This window comes from Anticarsia gemmatalis, chromosome 11 (genome assembly GCF_050436995.1).
Source record: "Anticarsia gemmatalis isolate Benzon Research Colony breed Stoneville strain chromosome 11, ilAntGemm2 primary, whole genome shotgun sequence".
NCBI classification, from domain to species: domain Eukaryota; kingdom Metazoa; phylum Arthropoda; class Insecta; order Lepidoptera; family Erebidae; genus Anticarsia; species Anticarsia gemmatalis.
Window position 1 is genome coordinate 10,364,634 of NC_134755.1, and position 22,175 is coordinate 10,386,808.

Genomic DNA, 22,175 nt, shown 5'->3' on the forward strand with positions numbered 1-22,175 from the left:
TCTTTTAAATAGACATACAGGTCGAGGGCTTGGGTAAACTAGGAATAATCCTCGACATACTTTTTGTCCACTTTCTTACACACATGACTTCGGGAGGACACCTTTATCTAGCAGTACCGCATTAACAGGGTACTTTTCTATATTTGCATTTCTTGTGCCTAGGGTCCCCAAATGACTGAAAAACCCAGCCCTTTATCGCGTAGTGTACTTTTCTCTGAATATCTATAACTTATCAGTACAGGGTATACTCATTAGTATAGGGATAAACAATTAAAAAACATAAATATGTTCCTGAAAATTTAATGACTTTAATAAGAGAATAACTAAATTAAAACAGCAAGATAGAAGGAAAATCATTCATTAACATCATCTTTATCTGATTATGTTCAAGCTAAAAGACCAAAATTAATCAATGACCTAACAAAATATACAACAAAAGTCATTAAATAATTAAGTCCAACCAATCAGTTAGTCTACCGTGGACGACGACCGAAGCGATACATAGTTATTATTGGTTCAACTTCACCACTAAAATGAACAAGTTACATAATACAACTTACAATTTTGAATAATATTGTGATTAAAAGAAAAAAGCTAAATAATTCTTTTTCTACTTATATGTGTAATAATATAAAGTGTCGACTACTTATAATATTTATAACTATCCATATGCTTACTTTAAATTTTCACACAAAGAGCGGAGCGGCGAAGGCCCGGCGCGTGCGGCCACGGCACGGTAGCAGTCGCGAGAGCGACTAGTCGCGGGTCGCGGGGGGCGGGTCGCCAGTCGCAAGTCGCAGCGACTGAGCGACTTGTCACCGCGGCCGCACGCGCGGTGCCGCCGCGCGCTCACCTTAGCCGATACACACCACAATCTCGCTAAACACTAGGTCACTTATGCCGAATGTTAGACAAAAAAGAAAGCGACTTTTTCCCAAACCAAAATAACAGTACTAACAATTTGAAGATGATGTTAATTTCCACAGTCCCGAGATCTGCGGTGCCGGTGCGTTGGTGTGTTCAGTTGCGAACTACTCGTTGTCTAGCGCGCACTGCTCATCTTGCTCATTCAGCTCGATGATGTCTCATCACGAATGTCCGTCACAAACACGAGTCGAGTGGGCGCGGCAGCGACTCTTCACAATTTACAACTAGGCGATCGACACGGAGAGCCGCTCCTCGCCTCCAGCATACGATTGTTACGTCGATATAGTCAAGCGCGCTACGCTCTCCGTTGGAATCATAACAATGTAGCTTTTTTTGGGAGTTTTAATTTTTTACAATATATAGGATTTGTTTTCTATAATTAATTATATCTAATATTTACAATGGAGGTGAACGGACAATATTCAAACTCTACTTATTATCTCAAAATTAATCCTGAATTCCTACCCGAAACGAACATTATCTACAACTTTTAATAAAAATTTAAAAGTAAAACTCTCGCCACAAATAAATCTAAATACAGTATAGATCGAGTGTGTGTTTCCTAAACGGTCGTGTCGTTCCAATAGTCGGTAATACCAGTTGCAATGTTAATTTCGTTACACAAAATAGAAATATAGTCGAAACGAAACTTAAAGCGGCCGGAGTGGCCGCTCGTCATAAATATACAAAACGCAAATAAGAAACACAGACTCGATCGAATATTTATTTAGAGAAAATCATAAAGGTATGTAATGCGGTGCGGTGAACAAGGATATGGCCTCGGCTCATATCTTGTGTATTTTCTGAGACACGACGACGGGGTTGTTGCGGCGGATCTCCTGCGCTCCGAGCTCCCGGTAGTCGAACGAGCACTCGTGCTTGTCACTGTACCGGTGCACCGCGCAGAACAGCCCTCCGCAGCGGCACTCGAACCCTGGCACACATCACCACACGATATACACGGGCTCAACGCGCTCCTCTCAGTCTCGTGTCCGAGCCGGCACACATACCAACCACACCAGTAGAACAAAACATACCTCGTGTACAAATATGGACCGGCCGGATGGACTGCTATTTTGTTACCAACAATAATACGAACAACTTCCAGACAATTTAAACTACCTGACAAACGAATTAGCTCACATACGGCTCGCGAAATTAACTACGTAAATTTTGAAGAGCTTGGTTGAGGTATCAGTCTGCGAGAGGTGGTTTTGGATTCCAATTCTGTTCTACTGCATAGCCTACACCTAACACAAAATCTAAGCTAGCATTGCACACACTATGGTTCAATCTGAAGCTGCCACGTTTGTCTTAGCTCTATCTGTTAACACATTCTTAGGTTGACCAGAGATATCTCTGTGTATCAATAAAACCACAATTGTATTTTCTCTGTCAGTAGTTCATATTGTCTGTAAGTATTGATTGTTAGTAATTAAAAGCAAAAGCATTGTACGTAAGAGCTGAACTATTTGCAACGTGCAACAGCTGTATTGCTGACTGTATTACGTGTTTATATAAAAATCAATCTATAACTAATAAGACATTTGGGTATTTTATGTAGTCCTTTCATAATGTAAAGCGTCTAGTATAAATCAGTCAAAAATCTACAGTTCGGTTTACTATGGCCGTGACGAAGTTATGCGGACACAGGTTATTCTACACAGTTTAAGTAAATTGAATTCGGCGGATTAATTTACAAGTTGAGCAACAACTGTATGCAAAATTCCACCAGTATGGTAGATGTAGAGAATATATTTTATTTTATTTTGTACAACACAATGTAGTGAATTTAATTTTCCGGTTTAACTTGTAACTAAATGTAATATTTACATTCGTAAAGTTCGCTGAGATACTAAATGAGTCCCTCTGATAGTTGACACAAGAACCTAATCTAAATATGGGTAAGCTAATACGTAGGTGAAATTTACGAAGTCCAAAATAGTACAAATACGCGAAAGCAGAAAGGGATGCGCACATCATATTGCGTCTCAGTAATGAGGTAAAATGCGCACATTAATTAACAGAAAATATCTAGATAATTACATTTTATAATTTCTAAATTTCTTGCCTCCGTAAAAAAATATGTTAAAATGTATATTCTTATGGGCAGATAACGGTGGGCAGGTAGCGGATGCAAAATATGCAATATTTATTGACTAAATGCATATTATGTCGTCGAGCGACCGTCACACGAGCAATGCCCGAGGCACAAAAATAAACATAGGTATGTGATTGCTTTATTTCTGTTTCACTAAAACCATTAATGTAAATCACGTTTTTTGTAATGAATCCCAGCAGATTGCAACGAAATTTCAACTTAAAAGCATTTCTATACAAGGCACCCACCATTTAGTTGACATTTTATCGTAGTAGGTATAATTTGGCGATACGCTAGTCTGCCGCGCAATTGTTGCTATTTGCTGAATGCACATACATTGTTGACTTAGTCGACACGAGTGTATGTGTATGTGTGTGAATATATTTAGCACACAATGGTGTAATATGTTCGCTATCAGTGATTCAAATGTCGTGAAATACTAAAGCATGAAGGTTATACGAAACGGATTTGGTAGCTCGCGAACAAACTGACTACGAATAAATAGCCTACGACAACAGTCTCATCTCTCAAAGGAAATGTTACAGAAATGAAAAGCTCTTATCTTTATACTTTCAAATCTTGCATTTATTCTAGTTACTGTGTTAAAATCTTCGTTTAATTTTGTTGCGACTAACTACATTAAGTATGACGCATATTTGTTAAATGACTTCAGATTGAGTCGTCAGAAACCCATGACGTGGACGTAACCTAACCATAATAATTAACATTATCAATTTTCAACCATTCTTCCCTATAGGCCATATTCACGTGTACAAATGCGTCATATAAGAATTGAAACGATGAATTTACTATAGAAATTCCCACATACACTGCTCAAACTTATGTGAGAGGAAAACGAGTATATTTCCAATTTGTAGAATTAAAAAGTTGGTTCGAACAAAAAACTTGTCAGCTGAATGATTTCGTGCAATGCTGTGGTTGGTGTGGGTTATTTTTTGTTGAACAATAAAGAGTGCGATATTTACCTGTGAGTCCAACCTTCTTGCGGCAAACGGCGCACCTATTCTTTTTCTTTTTGTCCTTGCTGGGGTCCTTGTCGTCGGCGTCAGTGTCCGACGTGCCAGTACTCGTCCCGCTGGTTCCCGCTCCACTCTCCTCTTCCAATTTCTGTAATAAATTACAAAAAACTTGTTGAATATCTTATAATGACTCATACAAGATGCAAGTTACATGGCACGAGGAACGACTACTAATGTATTGATTTCTGAAGCTGCTGAAGATGATGTGAAATCGAAACAATCCTATCGTCCACGAATCCGTCTTGCGCAGGAAATTCTAAGACAGAAACGGAGCCAAAACAGGAACGAAAAGAAATTTAAATCTTTACAGCAATGAAAATAAAACAAATAAATTAATGGATAAAAAGCGTTATTTGTGCCCCGTGGCCCGACGTTCTAGGGATTAAATCAAACTCACCGAATAAAGGTTCGGAATTCAAATAAGATAATAACGTTTTTAGCATCCCTACTGATTTTTAATCATAGATTTTTACTACAGTATAAATTAACTCAATTACAGATATTTAGCTAGAATACTTAGCCTCGCTTTGAAATGTTTAACTTGAACAATCCGAGCATAAGAAGACCCATAAAATAGAGTCATAGAACGAGTACAAAATAATGAGTGACCACGGACCCGTTTGAGACTCTTTTTCACTCCGTCTGCTTCCGGAGGACGCTGATCTTTTATCTCAAGTTTGGGAGAGAGTAGTTTGGCAACCCTCTTGGACACAGAAGCTGAGCCACCGAACACTTCGTTACGGTTTTCCTGGATGTCGACACTTTTCCTCGCCTTTGCATTTGTAAGAAGCGCTGTCTGGTTCTGAGCGGCTGTTTTCTCATCTAATTTGGATTTCCCGGCGATGTCTGCACTTTCCTTGGTGCCATCGGGTTTCGGCAGCGGCGTGCTATCATTGATTTCAAGAGATTGTCGTTTGTTCTCGAAGCTCTTCGAACGTGACACGCCGATACCAACTTCTAAGGCAGAGTTTTGGCTGCTATTGTTTGATTTACTGTTGCGACGAATTGCTTTTTTGAATATCCTCTTCCCCTTCGACTCTTTTTTGCTAGGGTCATTTTCCATTATTCAGACTTTTTATAGACTTCAATTTGGACATTTTGGCTGCAAGTCAACATTGTTTCCTAATACTAATAAGATTTGATGCTATTCGATTTTGGTTCGTTTTCACCTGAATTTGTGATTGCACTAGGATTTGATTCAAATATATCTGAGTATAATGTGGTCCGATGCAGTAAACACTTTACCAGTTACGATGTAAAGGTGCCCCTCATCTTAAGTCAATGACTTGGGGGACTGAACAAATAAAAAATGTTACATTTTAAGAACTACTGAATAACAAACACGAGTTATCTTCAAAATATTTAAATATAAAGTATAATTGCGATGTGTAAATAAATAAAAGTTGTCTTTTTTGGTTTTGCTTGCAGTGAAGGCAATGTCAAGTTGACGTAAAAATTCTTATTTTAAAAAGGTATGTCGGGCTGCCAGTTGTTCGAGATAGTGAAGGTTTTGAATAAAGTTTTATCTATAAACCATAAACAGGTTTGATAATATTATTATAAAGTCGGGGGCGATATCATTGACCCACATGCGCTGCAATGATGTTGAATATAAATGATTGTTGCCAAAAACTACCTAATATATGAATTTTATATATTCTGGTGTTTACTTAAGATATGTTAAGTGTACGTGGTGGCGCAGGGTTTACATGCGCTCTCTCTGTGACACGCTCGTGTGATAAAGAGCGTTACGACAACAGTTGATAGCCATATGTGCCTGACGTTATAATGCAAACTTTGAGGTACACATTTATGTGGTAGGTACAATCACTTTGTAGCTGCTCATAACAAATTAATTGACTACGATATCAAGTCTTCAGTCAAGATTGCCGCGGGGAATTCTAGATGTTTCTACCCATTATTTATCAGTCATTTATCTGAATAATTTTAGCTACTTTTATAATGTTATGAACTAATTTGAACACTCGTGTATGAATGACTCATAATCATAATATAGTCACATATACGCGTTACTTGCTTAATTAGATATCAGTACCACGAGAAGTCATATCATCCGAAGATAATGGTTGTTTTTCCTTCTGCATCATAACTACGGATAGATAAGTACGTCAAGCGTTCAAAAACAAGTTAATAAAAGTTATTTACTCGTCTTACCTGCTGTACCATTGGAATCGACCAACGCCACCATTTAAATACACATTAGGCATAATTAATATTGTTTCATGATAAAACTATTTGATGATAATAATATGACGTCATGATTATGACGAATCACCAATAAGAAATGTTGTGTAATATTTTTCTGAGAGTAGTAAACATCATGGACCAAAAATCGTATATTATATTATGTGTTTTTTTCTCAATATTGCGATCAATTAATATAAAACATAGGTTGTTGCCGTTGACTATTTTATAAGTAAAAAGTATAAATTTCCATTCTAAAACTGATCACATTCATATAACGAAAAATAGCTGTAAACATTCAAACGTTGAACTCAGCGACATGATTGAGTTAATGTAATTCTGTTTAGGTTTACCTAAAATATATTAAAACAGCATGATATGCAAAGCAGACAAAACAAATAGGTAAAATATGTTTACGAGTACTGAACCTATGAATGAATATGACTCATTGTTATCCACAAGTCAAATGTTCCTAGAAGTGAAATGAGCTAACGGTGTTGTTTACACCGGGAGCTTAGCTCTGCTCTACATTCTTGATAACGGAATGTATCGAAAGTTAATGTTCAATGAAATAAGCGTATTGGAGTTTAAGCTAAAGCGGTGGTGTGGCGTCAATGACGGTGGGTGGTGTGAAGTGCGTGAGAATGCGTGTGTGCTGTGTGTGCAATAAGAGAAGTGCGGCCTCACGTCTGTGTGCGTCTGTGGCTGGGCGGGGAGGCTGGGCACGGTGGGGGCGGCGGCCGCAAGCGGCGTCGACGCGGCCGCTACGAAAGGCGTCGATACAGGCGACGACGATGTCGCGGGTGGCTGTTGCTTCTTCTTTAAAGCCTCCTGAAACGTACGAAACCGTAATTAGTAGCCGTTCAAATGCCAATCTACATATAGTAAACTACTAAGCTAGGACGTCTAAGTTAAAAGAGGGTCAAGACTGTTGCAGTTATTGCACATCTTGTTTACAACACTGAACATATTTGGATGGTGTCGGCGGCGTATGCTGAAGCGGGAGACGGGGAGTGCTCGTTTCATGTGGCTGAGTTACACTCGAAAACGTGGCGAGTCACGCAAATGAGCCAATCAGCCGGTCAGCCAATCAGCGTTGGAGAGAGCGGGATGCCTGGATACGGCTATTCGCTCGCTATTGCACGAACATGGTTCTGCCGCCTGCGCGAGCATCATGCTTAAATGGATCGTATCTACACTGTTAAGGCGCTGCATTGTTACATGCATTCAGTCTCAATGTATCAGATTACCTACTAGTTTTAGAAAATAATACTATGTTTAACATAAAAAACCGTAACCTTCGTTCATAACAAAAGGTTATAAAGGAGATTAGCCTCAGGTGAATTTGTTTAAAATACGTCAGTAAATTAAATTGAAGTCAACCACATCTGTATTTCAACCAACAGTACGGGTCAGTGATCGGTTGACCTGTAAAGTTATAGGTAAACACAGAGGTGTAGAAAAACACCTAGACTGTGGAAAAACATAAAAACATTAAAATAACCTTCCCGGTCACAAGTTCAAGCTTTGCAAGAGGTATTTACCTTAAAACATACTGAGCAGAGTCCGTCTGTGGATGGGTTTCCGTAGAACCCACACCCCGAGCGGCACAACGTCTCCATCGGATTCGATTCACGCTCCATTGTTCCACGATAATTTTTCACTTCAATATAACAAAGTCACTTCACTCGAGTTTAGTCAAAAGTACGATTGCACTAATTGTATATTGCACTTGTTTTCGTAACACACAATGTTCTACAATAGTAACGGCAAGTTTACTGCACTTAGTAACGTTTCAATTTAGACGTAATTATCTCTGGCTTGCTGTCTCCGCGGTTAGTGGCTTTCCTTGCCGAAGAGTTGAGTAAATTCCTTTTATGTCAGGATCGCAGCGGGCCCTGGAACAAACAGACCGATGTCTATAAGGATAATTTGTCAAAGGGCCAAAAACTGAAATAAAAAATCCTCTTGCGTGTTCAGTCACTAGTCAGTGGTGTGGATGTGGATTATAAGTCAAAATCAAGTCTAGGCGACACAATGACGTATCACTACAGAGTACATGATTATCGCTGTAGAAAGTGGTATTAAGTGTTGTATATGATTTCGTAGAGGCAAACATAATATGCATAACGACAGGTTTGCGTAACAAGAGAGAGCTAACGCAAAAGTAGAACGCGCCCGCGAAACGGATCACCCGCGCTGCCCCGCGCCCCACACCAAGGTCGCTAAACTAACAACACTAACTTGCATAGGTATCTCTGTTGTCACTGTATCGACAAAAAAATAATCGATATTGCGGTAACCTCTTGTCAGGCTTGCACCAACCTCGATGGTAATCGAACAAATAATTTGAAAATTATCCATGTTTCTTAAGTGCATAATGTGCCATGACAATCACGTTTATTAGTCAGCATATTAAATGAATACTGACGCGTAAAAATAAATGATTAAGCATTACAAATGATGAAATCTATTGAAAAAAAATATGCGTATAAATAAGTTACCTAATCAGCACATTGTGACTAATTCAGTAGGTAACCGAAAACAAAATAACTTAGTCTTTGCCATCTTAAAGTTTACATATCCATGTATACCTACATAATAATGAGTTCACAAGAAAACTGGTATACTATAATATAGGATGGTTCAATTGATACCCTTATCGAGCACAGAGTTATTATAATATGAGAATAATTGCCATTAATAGTGTTAAGAGTGGAGAGTGTGCGGTGGAGGTCATTAGCACCGGGCCCGGGGACTTGGGGAGTCATCGACCGGGCTGCACGCAGGGGTGCAAAGCGTCGGCGGCCGGCGCCCGCGCACTACAATTTTATTCATGTAGTCAACACATCAGAGATCACATTCACCGCACGATCCTTCGTCCGAAACCCAGTTACGTAGTATCGTATGTACGTGGCGTAGAAACGCTGACACAGCGTGTTGGGAAACTAATTCGTTGTAATTCGCTCACACTATCGAACTGGACGTGATTAACAATTATTACACTATCTAATATATAAAAATCTCGTGTCACAGATTTCGTTCCCGTACTTCTCCGAAACGGCTTGACCGATTCTCATGAAATTTTGTGAGCATATTGAGTAGGTCTGAGAATCGGCCAACATCAATTTTTCATACCCCTTAGTGATAAAGGTTGTCCCCCCTAAGATTTTTTTAAATATTTATATGGCAAAATAACGTTTGCCGGGTCCGCTAGTATTAAGTATAAATCGAATGATAAATATTGTTAAAACATCCGGCACCCTTTGCGTGAATATATTTAAAAACTTCAATATTTATTGACTATTTTGAGGAATATTGCAATACCGTTTTTAAAACTATCAGCTACCATCTGTTATGAAGCGCAACGATGTAATTTATTGACGAGTTGCACGCTGCAATTAATACTAGTAAACTTACAAGTAATATTAATACGAAACAAGTATGCCAAGGCGACTTTGAACCTATTCAAATAGACGGAAACGTGATGTTCAATTACAGCTTACGATAAAGGCGATATTTATTCAGTTGCCAAATTAACAGAATCAGACAGACCTTACCCAAAACCTTCGCTGGTGGGTGGGAAAATTGTGTTTTTTATCGTAAATTATGCTAAATACTCCTACATTAAGCGTGTCACAGTCCCTTGCACGTCTTGGTAACCAACAAATCAGTTAAAGAATGGATATAGTACCGAGTCATACACTTAGTTAAAACGAACAAAACGCTGTTTTGAATTGAGACCCTATATGGTATCGAAGATATCAGAGTGGCACAAATATTCTGAATGTGATTTAGTTATCCTTATGCCGGCTCCACATTATTGCCGTGAATTCACGCGCGTATTCTCGCCGTGAATTCACGGACCGACTCCATGCCCTCCACATTCACGGAATGCTCACAATAGTTCGAAGCCCTCCGCGAAATGGACGTAGAAGCTGCTGCTGCGATAACTTTATTTGCTGTGTCCCTATACCACTATATAGATGTCAAAAACAAGAAAGTTGTTGTTCCTCACACCATTTTTCTATAATCTGAAAAGCTGAGCGCATTGTACGGTCCGTACCCCTTTATAGTCCAGAGTAAACTGCGCCGGGGCCGTGAATGTGTATGTGTATGCGTGAACGCCGCGCGAACCCTTTGTCACGGGACTTTAATACCGACTCTGATCGGGGAACAGGCGTGAACGCGCGTGGACCCCGTGAAAACCGTCCACATTCACGTTCGCGTCTGTTCACGGAGCTTCACGGCAATAATGTGGAGCCGGCATTAGAACAGGGACGCGCTAGATAAGCGTAAGGTATTCGTAGCTGTACATCGTTAGTGTGTGTGAGATACGTCGCGACGACGGGCGTCGGGCGGGCCGTGCATGAGCCGTGCCCCGCTGACCCAGTTGCCGAGTGTTCGCTACGCAATTCGAGCGCGACCCGCTTCGCGGTGCACTGACAGACACCAACACACAAACACGGCCACATGACGCGACAGTCAGCCAACACCGCCAACACCGCTGCACCCCACTGTGACACATGTGCTAAGTGTTACCCCTTGGGCGGCAACACCACCGTGCTTAATCAACCAACAAATTACCACCCACGAACACAGAGGTCACAAAAAAATCTTACTTTATACCTACGTAACATGTGACCGATTGACGTAAAGTATAGGAGAACGAATTGCAAATAAACGAAATTACACATTTCTCTAGGGTTAATCGAATCTATTATACGCGCTTATACAGTTATCAAAATCCAATGTCTACGGCATTGACTTGAATAAATAAGTAAAGGTTGGAAAAAGGTTTTTCATAAAATTAAAAAGACAAAATAAAGCATTTAGACAACTTGATTAGAATATTCACCATAACCACAGAATATTATTATTTTATGATGTGCTAAAAAGCAAACATTGTCTGTCTGAATGAGTCACACCAATGATTTTTGTTATGAGCATATTTAAAAACTAGGTACTTCAAGGATAAAAAATCTGTTTTTATTTTTTTCGTATCTTCAAAAATGACCGAGATATTAAACGTCACGAGATGGCCTTCGCGCCAAACTCCGGTGAAGCGGCCGCACGGACGTGTGACGTCATCTCACGACACTGCTATTTCGTTAGTACTTGCCGATACCTACATAGGCTCGTTGTGCTCTCGCGGTTTCGCTTTAAATAATTTGTTTTGCTTATAGGGGACAAACAAAATGGTTAGAAAATATTGTATTGTTCCTATGTGTACTAACTCCAGTGAAAAAACACCCCAAAAATTGTTTTTTTCTGTACCATGTAAACTGTTTTATATTTTTGCAAAAGACACCTAATCTAAAACTTAAAGCCCGGTTCTGATACTGTCAAGCGCAAATGTTAAATAGAAGTTTATTGCCTTTTGAACACTTCCTCAAGATCATGTTCATACATACCTAGCAATGAACTTTTACCTAACAGTTGATACTATTTAATAAGCAGTTCAATGACCTCACAGGCGGCGGCGAGCCGAGCGCGGCGGTTGAGTTGGCGTTGGTTTTTTGTTTTGAAAAAAGAACCCATGTTTATTAAATCTAATAATATCAAAATTAAAATGTTAGTTTAAAAGTTCTCATTACACACCCAATCATATAAGACTACCTACCTACAGAGTAGATTCATGCGTTCATAAAGTCAGAGGCAGGGGTGACAACTTTTTTTTTTTATAATATTATTTTAAAACTATGTTTTCCAAATTTACACTTGGTAGGTACGTAACACTCATTATTTGTAATGCCAGTTCTAACAAACTTTCAATTTTATTGTTAACTACACACAAAAATATTATTAGTAGTATTCGAGTTCAACTTTCTTTACCTGGGTCTAGTTGATGATTGTGTGCGTGGCGATCGAGATCGAGGATATCTTATTTTACAAAAAACACTATGATTAAATTTATAACACATACACATACTCAGACTCTTTAAATATTAAATGCAAATCACTTTTCAAATCAAAACTCCGCATCACCCGCAGTCGAACAAGTGTGTCTGTTGCGTCGTGACGTCAGCGCATAGCGCGCGAAGCAACGCAAATTTAAAAAAGCAGTGAAACTTTATAACGCTGTAACTTCGGTAATTTTGATCCGATTTTGATAAAACAAAAACTATTATTATCAGCATAAGTACACAAATTAAATGCAGTATGTTTAATAGTCATATTTTGATGTGCTGGTGTGACTCATTCTTCATGACCTAAATATTGAACCAATTTGGTTTAAAAACTTCATACAAAGAGAATTTGAGACCCAAGAAAGGACAGTGGATGGTTTTTATCCCAAATATCACATGGGAACAGTAACTGTTCGAGTAGTCGCTGATTCAACTAGCTCACGTGGACGGCGTCCCTGGCAAAGTAAGGCAAGCAAGTATTTTATAAATGCTTCAATGTGATGACTATGTGTATAGCTCTAATAATCAACAAGAGAGAGAGAGAGAGAGAGAGAGAGAGAGAGAGAGAGAGAGAGAGAGAGAGAGAGAGAGAGAGAGAGAATCATAAGAAGTTCCCAGTCCACTGCTAAGTACATTAAAGAGAAATTCATAATAGGAGGAGCAATATCCACAGTAAGGAACTCTTCAAGTAATTCTGAACAAAGTGTAAACCATTAATCGGTTAAGTCAACTGTTGCCTGTTAACGGCACATCCGAAATATTACGGGAAACGAAATAGCGCACCTCCGAGGTCAAGATTCACATAAATAAACTTTAAAATAAATTAACAGAGCGACGGCACAAACATCAATATAATACTCATATCCCCTAGAATATGTAACGGGAATAACAGCTGTAGCTATTAATGATATCAGTAAATTAAAACACTCTGATATCGGGGCCATCTCCCACAAACAGAATATGCATGTAGGTCGCCACGAGCCCCATAATACGCATGAAAGCTCCACTCAGTTCTATACATAGGTACAGTGCTCGAATTTACGTCTGGTTGAGACAAGATACAGGTCTGACCACTCGATCAACGGTAACAGTAACGGTATGAGACACAAAAATCGTGCAGCGCAAAGAAAAATCCTACGAAAAGCCGGCTTTGTTAGCTTATAGCCAGCCACAGCAGCAAAAGCGACAATGACTCAACGTATATGTCTACCATTTTATCCACATTTCTATGACGGATATACATAAGACATTTCGAAATTTCTTCTGTCAGTTTAATACCTATTTCAAGATCCGCCTTGAAACGAGAAATGAGTACAACGACACTCTAACGGGACCACTTCGTGTTAAAAATAAAACTGGAATTTCTCTCAGGAAACTTTCAGCTAATCAAATGTTATCAAACAAATAACAATCTGCACCAAAATACGGAAACCACACGATGACGCGTTAATCGAGGTCGCAAGTTTTTTCTCTGGCATAAGTTCTCAGCAAAAATTTAGAATGGCAATAAAGTAGCATCTGTCCGTGAACGGGCAAAATATTATGCGTGTGTGTCTATCATAGCGGAAACGTTTCTGACCAAAAATAGACTAGCCAGGGTCTCGCACTGCCTTCCGTGTGGTTACACAACAAAGAAACACCGTCAGCTTACGGTTTATTTGTTCAACTGACTTGCTCCATCACCGATATTGTGATAATGAGAAACGGTCAGGATGAGAAGGACAATGACATTAGCATTTAGAGGAAGAATTTTGCGTCATCAACTGCACAATGACGCGGCGCCAGTGAACACACGCACGGCAAGATGGCCGCCGCGGCGTCAGCTGATCGCGCACACGCAGCGCAGCTGTGACACGCCGCGAGCTCCACTCTCATATCATTGTGAGCATATCGCTCTCTCTTTCGTACGCGCCGATTCAACACAATGGACGCGCTCACTTATTGTTTGAAACACAATGCTCACTACACACTTTGCTACTAGTTACTGAAATACCCGTACATTATTTAAATAGTTGCGCACCCTATTGAAATCTCAAACAGGTAAAATTCCTGATCTGACATTTGTTAAATTCTTGGAGATTTAACAATTTGGACGTTTTCTATTCAAGCTGACATACGACTTCTGGCATAACTGGTTATGCAGATTTTGTTTGTTACGAAAAGTAGGTAGGTACAAATTTATAACAATTCACATAGCTAGAATCTGATTAATGCTACGTGTAATGTATACGTTCCAACAAATAACGCGCAATAACAATTTAATGATAACAGCACTACACCAAGAACGTGATACTTACAACAAGCAAATGAACATCATTAGTAGATCGGACTATATTTATCACGAAATCGACAAACAATATAACAACTAGGTATTATTTGATTTATTCATAATGTTATAGTTCAGCATATTAGATATCTAAAAGACAAATCCAAGATATCACTAATTTCTATAAATATAAAAAAAAACTATGGACTTTCAATATTTTTTCCTACAGTTCGTGTGAATGGACCACTTTTAGATAGTTATGAGTTTGTTTTTTGAACAAAACATGTTTACATGTTTTAAATTAGCTTATAGGTTCAGTGGCGTGTAATACGAATTCCATCAGTTGTTTGCTGGACATGTCTAAAACTCGTTAATTTCTTATCCGTGTTAATAACAAGCAAATACTATATTAACGACTTCCTTTAATGTTTACTAATACCGTCGCGACTGATACAGCTTTTAAACGAATATAAAACGAATAATGATTTGAACGCATTAATACGGTCCAAGATTCACTGGTGTGTTAGCTAACAGAGCTATGTTAGTCCGATGCGACATTGATGAACGTACAATCACAATACACCTACGTATAGTCTGCATTGTCTACAACTGAATAACACAATTCAAGCTAGAATCAAACTGCAATTGGGGCTTTAAAACAATTCATGAACAATAATTATTGTTACAAATTGCATGAAAGTTTTGAACACGTGAGGACGTTGACCTTCTGACACCAAGGTCGGGGCGGCGGCCTTCAAACAGCCTCGTCTAGCTGGCGCACAGGCTCCTCCGACACATCTCAAAACACAGACGCACACAAAAACAACGCACACTTAACTATATTACCTTCGAGTGGGAACACGAGCCCATGGCCACGTAGAAACTACGCTCGAAAGCGTTTCAAAGTCACAAAACCGATATCACTGACACATCAAATTGTATTGTAGAAACGCGGCGCACTAATTCGCACAATTATCTTTCAAGATAAGGTGCAATAGCAGCACCCGATGTTGAAAACTGTATTTGTAACATGTAGCGAGTGTATCGGCCACGCGAGCACGAGCTCCGACGCGCTCGACGTGCTGGCGAGAACTGAGCGAGGAGCGACAGCGGTCGCGCCGCCCGCCACCGCCTGCAACTATTCGCGTCATTCCATACTACACGCGCACGCACTCACCAATACAAACAAGCCTTGCACTGCTCATTCGCTGACAAACACATGTCCAATGCGTACCGATCAGCCATCTCAACACACTGCACAACGCACTTCAAATCACACACATACATAATGCTATATAAGTACTAGATAGTTTACATTCTCTAGGGAGTTCGGCCCTCGTTTCTGCCTATCTCGTCTCCGGCCTGGGCTTACCCAAATGAATACGTGAGTCACACAGCTGTGCTAAGAAATTCTTGTGATTCAACAATATTTTCCTGAAACAGCCTATTCTGATTTTAGCGGGACTTAGCCATGTTGCTTCTACTTTCAAGCTTTTCCTTTGCCAGCAACGCGTGAATACACCAACATATATTATTACAACAATATAATGTAGGTAGCACGTATATAAGACAGGGCCGCGAAAATATGAACAACTTTACAGAAATGTCAAATAGTAACCTCTTTATATTGGTTTACCATATTCAAATGAGCCTAATATATTCACCAAATTAATTTTCAACATAAATGATTCGCCGGACGAAATGAGACGTAGACGTGCTGTATTTTGTTTAGACGAGGTTGTTTTATCAGGTTTTGCGACGACAACAATGATCGTGTAAACAAGAACCTGTTCCCGGCGCGTCTACTAAACGAGTCTATTGCTATTAACGACGCTCCCAGAATCAATTAAAGTTAACTGTTACAGTACAGGCCTCCCGCAAGGATTTCCCTAATGTATTCATTTAACCTCAATTTATTTTCATAAAGACGGGTAATGCATATGTACAATTTCCCGGATTTTTAGATAGGTAAGTGCACGCATAAAAAAACTAATACAATCGAGGACCTGCATGATACACGTAAAGTATCATACATTTTATTGTTTACCAGCATCTTTGGTTGAGTCGACATTACAAGAAACGAGTCCAATGCACCCAGAGATAAAAGTGAAATCCTAATAAAGATCAATATTTGAATGTCGACGGCCGTTCAACTTGATATTAAGACTGCGTAGACGGATAAACATCGCTTTTAAACGGAATCAACAATTTTACAAAGCAATGAAAATAACCAGTAAATAATGTTGGATCGTTATTTACCTATACCGTTTTGCGCACTTGTCGTCAATGACAAGAAGTTTATGATAATGGCGAAAAGGTCGTGCGAGAGTCGCGCGTACACAAACAAAGCCATGCGTGCGCGAGTGGCCGGTGCGGCGGCGGAGGCGACGGACGCAGACAAAGCCGCGACGAGCGTCGAGCGAGTCGTCGATCTCCCCCGAATTAGTCCTGGGCCGGGGCGGTGACCTCCACGCGGGCCACGCGCCGCGCCACCGCCGCTCCACACAAATTATCAAAGCACGGGCCACGCACCACATCATCCCTCGCCAAAACAATGTGCCCTCCGATATTTACTCCTAGCGGCGTAGTTAATGTAAACAAAGCATGAGTAATAAAATTGTCAGGTTAAGACTCGGTCATGATAATTGAAGTACAGTTCGTAACAAAGAGACAAAGACTGAGAAATAAATTTCGAGTAAGGTCAATGGAATAAGAGCACGTGGAGCTCGAAAGCAATTTCTTATTGGGACGACGGAGAACGCATCACGTGTTCCGCGAAATGTTTCAGCAACCGATTATTTGGCACCCACAGAGGCGAGTAAACAAGTATACCTAGTACGTTCAACCACATAACCGGCCAATTTCCAAACTCCTAATATTAGAAACAGTTATGTTCAAAGATAATACTTAGCTGACATAATTTCCTCAAACACTGTATACTTCATATCAGTAAATGCGATAAGCTTTAAAAATATTCAACTCCTACAAAATTTTATCAATGACAATATAAGTCGTAAGACAATAAAATATGAACACAAAGTGCTTTGTCTTAACTACACAGATTCTTGCGAAGTCATTTGCTAATTAAAGAATAACAAAGAAGTTATTAGAACAAAAAGATGCATACGTACGTAGCAAACATAAATCCTTCATGCGACGAAATATTGAAGTGATTTAGATTCAAAAGAAACATGACCAGCTGGGGAGTGGCGCTTTCTCCTCGCGGTCATAAAAACTATAACGAGTGTTAAGGGGAGTGCATACCTGATATTGGAAGAGTGAGTTTCGTACCAAACAAATGTCTTTCCAAGTGCGTAGGCCCTTCAGCTCACAACCAGGCGACACCACGTCTGTGCGGTTGAGGTCAGCATCCACCGGCATCACAATGAATGGTTACACCACCTGCGACAAGCAACAAAATCTATCTATTACTATAAATTACTATTAGTGATCTCGCTTTTTCTCTTCATCCCAATATTAGTTATCATACTATATGCTTGGACCTTGCTTGCAAGAGGATGCTAACCACATGTACAAATACAAACGAATGCGTAAAATAGTGCCTTATTCCCGGTAGTATGACTAATATAAAAGATTATTATACCACTCTCGTAAGGTAATTTGGATATAAGAAACTCTTGCCTCTAGCAACATACGAAACAAAAGTATGACCCTAAAATTTGTAGGATTGAAAGCCTAAACAAAATAAGGCTCATACACTTTGGAAAAATGTTTGGCAAGTTTCATAGCTTATGGATAAGTGTTGAATAACCTATATAAGAAATAATATTACTGCTATTGTTTATGTAAAGAATCTGTCAATATTTCACTTGACATGCTAACCGATACTTATTAAAAAGTGGCGAAAGCGGGTACCCAATAACACACAGTTTAAATTTATAGGCAATGGGAGTTAAAAATATGTTACATGTTTAAGTTACATATTTTTGACAGAAATGGTAAGCATAACATATATACACGCATAATATAACGCTTGATCTTCATGGGGGTTGACACAGTCCTAAGAACGCAGCTTCCGATCCCTACACATTAGCTTTGTTACTACAGTCATTTAATTTTACCAAGAATATGTAGGTATTATCTTCCAATGCATTCAGACAGGTACCTATACAAAATGTTGTAGATATTCAACAAGTATTAAAAACATTACACACAAATGCCATACCTGTGTGAATAAAATGTAAGCGTCACACTTATCTGATAATATCAGTTGATCAAGGTCTGTATTCATTAATAATGATTTTGTTAAATACATTTTGATGTTAATAATCACAATGACAAGTAATGCTATTTTTAATAATGCAAAATGTTCATCTCCAATGTAGATGCTATAGTTATTACTAATGATGATTACGAGTTAAGTGACAGCTCTGTCGGAAAATACCGACTAACACGACGTACCAATAACGCTTGTAAATTAGCTTATCTATTAAACTGATACTAGGCTATTCACAAAGGAAATTACCATTGCCCATGGATTTTTATAATCAGCTTAGTAAAAATGACCCTATAGGAATTAAGCCCTCTTAACTATGTACATAATTCAGAGCCCATACTAAATATGGTTGTTCATTATCATGATTTTAATTTAGTGAAACCAGAGATCCCAAAAATCTATCATTTGAACAAAATTATAAAAAACTCAACTCTCGTAAGTCCATTTCATTCATTGTAATTACATAAGATGTGATGTATTATTTTTAAAACAACATAACTCCTATTGTAATTGTTGCCAAGTTGTCATTACATCATTAGGGCATTGCTTTTTATGACACTAATTTATGTTCTACAAGCTCTGGTTGTTGTGAATATTTTTGTTTTACTGCAGAGATTAGCTTTTATACCAACATGACTCAACAGATTTCAATTATTGTATGCAAAAAAGAGTGAATTATTTACTAAGAAATAGGATGTTAAATTTCACAAATCATGCAGAAACTCATATCAGTACCACTTCAAGGCTACAATTAGCTTTAGATATTGTGAAATGCAGAAGAAAATGCCATTTCATGTTTCACTTTCTTTTGTATTTCACAATAACTTGTAACATTCTGATACAGGTAGATAAATTGGAATAATTAAAAAAGCAATAAAAACTTTTGGATGTATTGAGGTATAATATTTCTGAATGACATTGTAATTAGGCTAGTTATATAAACACAAATAACTGTTTGTCCAGCAACATAGTTATTTAGTAACCACTACAAATGTACTATTGCTGTGATGTGTTTGCCACAACATATCATACAATTTAACACACTGATAACAGCACTTATCTTGAATGTGTGCTATACCTAGTAAGTGTGATGGAGCTCACATGTGTCATAGGACATTTATGTGGCATTCCAACACAATATCAGACATTGTAGAACTGTCCTCAATAATAATTTGGAGTCTTAGTCATAAACTAAATATTTTGTCACTAATAATCTAGTAAGAAGTAATTTGGTAATGACAAATTTTATGAATCACTTATTAATGTGTTTTATCACAAATTCGTGTGGAAAATAATCTGGACAAAACAACAATATTTTTATCACATTTGTGCTATATTTAGGACAAAGCATATCTAAGTAAAAGATAAATAAAAGCTAATAATAATGCACTGAATACAGGCTCCAAGTAACATTATATTATTGATTATTATTTGAGTACATACCTATAACCTAAATGTTTTTGCTAATCGTTTTAAAGAAACAAATAAATATTATGAAACAACTTCTAGAAAACACAACAAAACAAAAAGTAACAGAAACATCAGCTAACAGTAAATATCAGTGTGAAAAAAAAATGTTTTGATTTTATTTGATTCTGTGCCAAATCTGAGGAACCTTGATTGAAAGTGTGTTAGTCCTATATTCACAATGTAGTGTGATTGAACTCACATATTTTTATACATTGTGTAAATAAAAAGGAATTTAATTAGGTAGGTACATAGAGTATACACAAAAGGTTCAACAAAGGCAAGATCAGTAAAGTGCAATCAACTGAAAATGAAGCATACACAACATGAATAAGCACTATAGTAAAAAAACAAAGCACTTAGTATGTAACACAATCAGTATTATTATTAACATAAATTATATCATGAACAGACTAGCTACAGATTACAAATAAGTAATGAAAATTGAATATGCAGTAAAATCATGAAAGCATGACCAATTATTACCACTGATTATATTTTAATATTCTAATGTTAACTTTCATCTGTTTTTGTCAGTGTAACTGCCAAACTTCCAGATTCAAACAACAATAATAAAAAAACATGTTTGGTTTGTCATTAAGCTCAATAAAGAAAAGTACAGAGAGCTGTACAGAAACTAACATATTTTTTAAGATAACAATGACATGGCACCCTGTAAGCAGCCACCAAGCTATAGTTGCAACAAACAATATGCACAAACTCTAAATACACAATATGTCATCATTACCACCTGGTACCCACATAGCTTTCTGGTAATATTCTTCAACTTTTTTATACTTGTATGACATTGGCTAAGAGCAACAAAAACTAACAATAATGATACAAATCAAGGAAAAAACGGGTACATGCCACCTGGTTACAGGAAGTAACTCGTGGGCAGCCACATTAATAATACATAAAAAATAATAAGTAGGTAGGTATACCTATCTGTACCCCGTGACAATAAAGTAAAATTGGTAAAAACCCATTACGCGGTAACAAGAAACATGAAGAGATTACAATGAAAAGCTTATTGTACGGAAGAAACTACAGTAGAATGCCTCCCAAGGTGGTGTCATGCAAAAAAATGCGTACCTAAATGAATAAGTGCACTCTTGGTTTCAGAAAATCCCGTGCACTTAAATGTGTGGTGCAAAACATAGGGCTATAGTTCGGATTCAATTTCTCAACTAGTTAAAGTCTCGTAACGATGCAGAAACAAAGAAAATATTGAAGAATTTAGTAATTGGCATTCACGAAGAAAATGGCGTCATATCACTAGTCACGGAACAAGGTACAATTTCGTCATATGAATGCACGGGTCACAATCACAATTAAACACCACAATAAAACAAATACATGCTGTACAAATGATTTTGTTCATAAAATTACTCACTTTGAATAAAAATTCCAAAGAAAATCATCCAAAAACTCAAAGGACTGATGACAAGGCACTCCACTCACCGTTTGCAAAACCAGACTGGTATCACGTGACCCATGGTGTTACCATTGTAACAGAAAATTGTATTTTGGTAGAATTCTCACTACACAATCGTGTTATTTCCAACTACAAACACGTAATAATTAATACATGTGTATTAAATATAAGTAATACATTTTTTATATTTTAGTAAAACTGCGATTATTTTATTAAATTTAGCAATACGTTATTTCTTATATAATATAATCCAAAATCTTTGTAGAGAGCCTCAGCATTCACGATATTATTAGTTCTGGATTAAAATTAGTTCTAAAAGGCTAAATGAAATATGATGATTGTGATCTTAACTTCTTTACATTATTACTTTCTTTCCTCTAACGAATTATCTATACATACAGTTCCTAACACAAATTCCGTCGATCTTCTTTTAATTCAATATTCTTTGTTGTTAATGCAATTTCAAAACCTACATATATCCACGAATTAAGAAAACAGTATCATAGTAAGAAACATATTTCATACATTTGTTACATCCCGATACAACAGTTCGTTTTACCCATCTAGTATCTTTATGACTGTGTC

General features: G+C 37.9%; 1 protein-coding gene across 5 annotated transcripts; it reads right to left on the minus strand.

The window, feature by feature from the left end:
- Nucleotides 1-284: 284 nt before the first annotated feature.
- drn (zinc finger AN1-type doctor no) lies at nucleotides 285-21,674 on the minus strand. 5 transcript variants are annotated; one of them, XM_076119812.1, is made up of 6 exons: nucleotides 21,549-21,674; nucleotides 17,740-17,850; nucleotides 7,818-8,171; nucleotides 6,961-7,104; nucleotides 4,015-4,156; nucleotides 285-1,861 (listed from the first exon to the last, which is right to left on the minus strand). In XM_076119812.1, exons 3-6 carry the CDS (start codon nucleotides 7,914-7,916, stop codon nucleotides 1,713-1,715), a joined length of 534 nt encoding a protein of 177 aa, XP_075975927.1. In that variant the 5' UTR covers nucleotides 7,917-8,171; nucleotides 17,740-17,850; nucleotides 21,549-21,674; the 3' UTR covers nucleotides 285-1,712. The 5 variants fall into 5 exon arrangements, with proteins under 5 accessions (XP_075975927.1, XP_075975926.1, XP_075975929.1 ...); XM_076119811.1 differs by having other exon boundaries at nucleotides 17,713-17,850; XM_076119814.1 differs by lacking the exon at nucleotides 17,740-17,850 and having other exon boundaries at nucleotides 21,549-21,572.
- Nucleotides 21,675-22,175: the final 501 nt, after the last annotated feature.